This window comes from Sorex araneus, chromosome 3 (assembly GCF_027595985.1).
Source record: "Sorex araneus isolate mSorAra2 chromosome 3, mSorAra2.pri, whole genome shotgun sequence".
NCBI lineage: Eukaryota > Metazoa > Chordata > Mammalia > Eulipotyphla > Soricidae > Sorex > Sorex araneus.
The window spans coordinates 184252888-184257662 of NC_073304.1; the positions used below are offsets into that span (position 1 = coordinate 184252888).

The 4775-nt window shown below is 46.4% G+C and overlaps 1 protein-coding gene and 1 non-coding gene across 2 annotated transcripts; both read right to left on the bottom strand.

Annotated features, from left to right (window-relative positions):
* Positions 1-265: 265 nt before the first annotated feature.
* MFSD6L (major facilitator superfamily domain containing 6 like) lies at positions 266-2050 on the bottom strand. The gene has a single exon (XM_004605185.2). It carries the CDS (start codon positions 2048-2050, stop codon positions 266-268), a length of 1785 nt encoding a protein of 594 aa, XP_004605242.2.
* Positions 2051-3124: 1074 nt separating this feature from the next.
* On the bottom strand, positions 3125-3294 carry LOC129403704 (U1 spliceosomal RNA). Its single transcript, XR_008629401.1, has one exon. It is a non-coding gene; the product is annotated as a U1 spliceosomal RNA (small nuclear RNA).
* Between the last annotated feature and the right edge of the window lie 1481 nt (positions 3295-4775).

The following is a 4775-nucleotide window of genomic DNA, read 5'->3' on the forward strand; positions in this document are numbered from 1 at the left end:
GAGCACTCTGGCCACGGCTGAAACCAATAGCACTAGACATTGTATACAAAATATAGTGAATACAACAGAACACTTTTTTTAAAAAAATGCAAATGTCTTCTTCTTTATTACAAAAAAATGAAACAGCAAAAGTTGAATCTTCCTTTACAACTAAAGAAAATCTTGCAATGAGCCTAGGCCTCAACATTTCTCCTCAGAGGTCTCTGCAGCCCCAAGTGTGGGGATGTCGATTTTGTCCTCAGCAGGGTATTTAATTGGCTTCTTCTCAGATCCAGTTCGAGTGATCCTCCTTCATGGCCTTCACAAGCCAGTCCTGTTCCATCTCTTGCTCAGCGTCACTGGTGTCATTTGCCTGTACAGCCAACAGCTTTGAGTAGCTGATTTTCTGCTCTTGGGGCAATTTAAGCTGGATGGAAAGGAACAAAGCCAGCCATAGCAGCAGGGATACACAACAGGTCTGGTAGAGCACAGCTAGGCCATAGTGCATCACCACAAAGCCTCCCACAAAACTGCCCAAGCTGGACCCACCCACATAAAAGTAGCTTTGGAACATGGCACTTAGAGGTCTCTCTGTTCTGGGAGTGGACATGTCCTTGATTAAGGCTCCCAATGCCCACCAAAGAGCCCCGCTGCTGATGGCACTCAAGATTTGAGCAGGGAGAACTGACCACCAGCTCCAGATGAGTGAGTAGTACAATAGCTGTCCTGCTAGGCAGCCCAGCCCCAGGCCCACTGTCCCCACTCTAGATAGCTTCCTAAGCAACGTGGTCTTCAAGGGGTGAAGCAAAACCTCTCCCAGTAAGCCCAGGGCAACTGAGAAACCCATAACCAGCTCGCTGCTCCCATAGTTCTGCATGTGCCAGAACAAGAAGTTCTGCACAGTGCTGGTGGTGGCTCCGATCAGAATGACAGTGAAGACAAGGAGAATAAGGTGGGGGTTGCCCCCAATAAGAGTCAGTGCTTTGACTGTTTTGTTGCTGGGTTCCCACTGCCTGAAGACAGGGATGGGAAAGGCAATGCTCACCAGTAAAGCCAGAGCGCTGACCAATACATAGCCATAGAAGTGCATCACACCGGAAGGGGCATTAGTCCCCAGAAAACAATTCAGCTGCCCCACCAGGACTGCGATGCTGCATACACCTACTGACATGCCCAGCAGCCTCCAGATCCACAGGTCACGATAACCATCAGTGGCATCCACAAAATCCAGGTATTCATAAAGGCTGTCATCTGCCACCTGATCCAGAGGGCTTGTCAGCAACTCCCAGAGCACCAGGAAGCCCAAGGAGAGGAGAAAAGTCCACTGCAGTCTTCCCATGGATAGGTCGAGAGCCCTGGCATATTCTTTGGTTGCCGTAAGACTGGCAGCACTTGTGGGAATTGTATCCCCAGCAAACAAAGGGGTGGCAGTACTGACCACTTTGAAAGTCCCATGTAAAGGAGCTTCTTTCACTCCAGAAGTGCTAGGATGGGTAACTTGGGGTGTGCTCCTGGCTTCTTCAGCAGAACCCACAAAGTATCCAGGCAGGCGACTGAAAGATTCTTGGACACTTTGGTGACCAGGTTCTTCTCTGACTCCAGAAGCTTCCATAGTCCCTCTTTTGGCTGGAAGGCTGGGCAGCAAGGCTGGGTGGTTGGAAGCTGATTCTCTGGCCAAGGTGCTCTTCCCCGTTAATGCAGCTCCAAGTGGTGGGACTGTGGCGGTCACGTTGTTGCTTGCGTCACAGTAGCGGAACTCCGGTTCTTTGTCCACTCGCGGGAGCAGGACCATCAACAAGCTGCACCCCGCGGAGCCCAACAACGAGCCCATCAGAAGTGCCCTCCTTTTCTGGTAGCTTTTGACCAGAGAGGCACAAAAGGGAGCCCAGAAAGCTTCGACCAGGTGCTTGGTCCCCATTAGGATGCCCACCCAGGGCGCGGTCAAGCCCAGCTGGCCTAAGTAGAGAGTCAGAAACGGAGTCACGCAGGCAGCCCGGAGCCCGCACACCAGGTGGAAGAGCTTGGCCACCTGCAGCGCCCTGCGGACATCCCACTGCGGGTTGGCGCTCATGCCTGCGGGGTCGTGGTCCCCAGAGGGCAGCGGGCGCAGCTGAGTGCAGGGCGGCCGCGGGGCCATGTCCTGGGCGGGGCTCCGGAGAGGAGTGACCGCGGTCGCCGAGTCTCCCGGTAACGGCCCCACCCCGACCCGCGTGTCCCTTGGCGGTGCGTCCACGCGTTATGAGCGGCCAGGGACTAGGCCGGGGTGCGGGCGGAATTTGAGTTCAGTCCCGGAATGGGAATGGGGTTCAGCTGTGAGCATCTTCCCTCTCCTTCAGGTCTTTCTTAGCCTGAAGTCAACAGGAGTTGATTCAACGTTGGTCCAAAACCCTTTTCTTTCCGCCACCAATGTCCTCAGTTTCCCTCCTGCCAGGCCCTCCCTGCTCTGCCCCACACCCAGTCTCTTAGGCAGACCGCCCCCTCTCTCTCCCCCTCCCTCTCCCACCGGCCCATTTCCCTTTTAGGCACTATAGTTTGCAATAGTGTTAATGAAGGCATATCATGCATAACGATCGCTTTATCTCCATTCAGCACTAGGTTTGTGTCAGAATGATCATTTCCAGCTATCTTTGTCATAGTGTGGTCCCTTCTCTATCCTAAGTGCACGTTCCACCCCACACCCCAGCTCCCTACTATGGACCAGTCCTCACACTCTTGTTTATACTGTCTTTGAGTATTATTCACATAATATATATATACATACATACATACATATACATATCCTGCAAATGAGTTCAATCATGTCTGTCCCTCTTCCTCTGACTCATTTCACAGCTGGGGGAGTAGACTATCCTTGTCCACTCAGTGTATAAGCAGATTTCATGACTTCAGTTTTTCTTGCTGCTGTGTAGTGTATCATTGTGTAGTTGTGCCATAATTTCTTTAACCAGTCATCTGTTCTCGGGCTCTTGGGTTGTTTTCAAATTCTGGCTATTGTGAATAGTGCTGCAATAAATATAGAAGTGCAGAAGGCTTTTCTGCATTGTGTTTTTTGAGCCACTAGGGTATATTCTCAGGAGCAGTATTGCTGGGTTATGTGGAAGCTCAATTTCTAGTTTTTGGGGGGCAATGTTCATATATTTTCCCACAGAAGAGAACGTGGATGGAGTCCCCCACTATCATAAGTTATGCAGTCAAGTTTCCCACATTTGTGGATGTGAGAAATCACAGAGGCAAGCACATCCGGTGCATAATGGATAAGGCTCGCCCTTGAAAACCACCTTTGTGATCACGGTATCTCCCCTGCCAGGTAAGTATGCATATCCATATTGTTTTCCAGAAAGGCTGGGCCAATTGGCATTCCCACCAGCAGTGAATGTGAGTTCCTTTCTCTCCTCATCCACACCTGCACTTGTTCTTTTTGATGTGTGCCAGTCTCTGTGATATGAGATGATATCTGATTGTTATTTTGAATTGCATCTCTCTTATAATTAGTGATGAAGAGCACTTTTTCATGTGTCTTTTGGCCATTTGTATTTCTCCTTTGAGGAAGTGTTTGTTCATCTCTTCTCTCCATTTTTTTGGTGGGATGAAATTTTTTTCTTGTGAATTATAGTTCTACCAGTGTCTTAGAGTTCTTATAAGTTCTACCAGTGTCTTATAGTTCTACCAGTGTCTTACGTTGTTATAGTGTCTTATAGTTCTTCTGTTGTTATAGTGTCTTATAGTTCTTGTGTTGTTATAGTGTCTTATAGTTCTACCAGTGCCTTATAGTTCTACCAGTGTCTTACATTGGATATTAACCCCTTTATCAAATGGGTATTGGGTAAATAATATTTCCCAATGCATGGGATTTGTATTCTGGACATCATTTCCTTTGAAGTGCAGAAGCTTCTTATTTAATGTCCCACTTGTTTAACTTTGGTTTCGCTTGCTTGATCAGTGGTGTTTCATCCTTAAGGATGCCATTAGCTTTAATGTCATGGTGAGTTCTGCCTACATCTTCCTCTGTGTAGCTTAGGAATTCAGGTCTGAAAAAATGTCTTTAATCCATTTTGATTTGAGTTTTATGCATGGTGTTTAGAAAGAGGCCTGAGTTAATTTTTTTTTGTATGTAGCTGACTTGTTTTCCTGGTATTCTCTGATAATCCTTTGAATTTCTGTGGTGTCTGTTATGATATCTTCTCTTTCATTTCTGATTCAGTTTGTTAAGGCTCTCTCTCTCTCTCTCTCTCTCTTTCTCTGAGTCTTGCTAGTGGTTTATTGATCTTGTTTATTTTTTCCAAAGAATCAGCTCTTGTTTTCACTGAAAATATCATCAATTTTTGATATTTTGGAATTCCAGCTCATTAATTTTCATTCTAAGTTTTATTATTTATTTCCTCCTGACTGCTTTGGGCTCCTTTATTTGGTCATTTTCCAGTTTCTTAAATTGTACAGTCAAGTTATGTATGCGGGTCCTTTCTTCTTTCCTGATGAATGCTTGCAATAGCAATGAACTTACCTCATAACACCACTTTTGCTGCTTCCCACAGTTCTGGTAGGTAGTAGTGTCCTCATTCTCATTTGCTTCCATGAATGTTTTAAATTACTCTTTGACTTCTTCTCTGACTCACTGGTTGTACAGTAAACAGCTATTTAATTTCAACTTATTTGAGTTGTTCTTCCATTTTCGTTTGTAATTGACTTCTTTCAGTGCATTTGTGGTCTGAGATGAACATTGATATAATTTCTATGCTCTTGATTTTGTGGAGTTGTGTTTTGGGTTTGTGGCCCATAATGTGGAAAAAGTCCCATAT

Coding starts and splice junctions, on each gene's coding strand:
- MFSD6L (XM_004605185.2), bottom strand. CDS start 2,050: ATGAGCGCCAACCCGCAGTGGGATGTCCGCAGGGCGCTGCAGGTGGCC.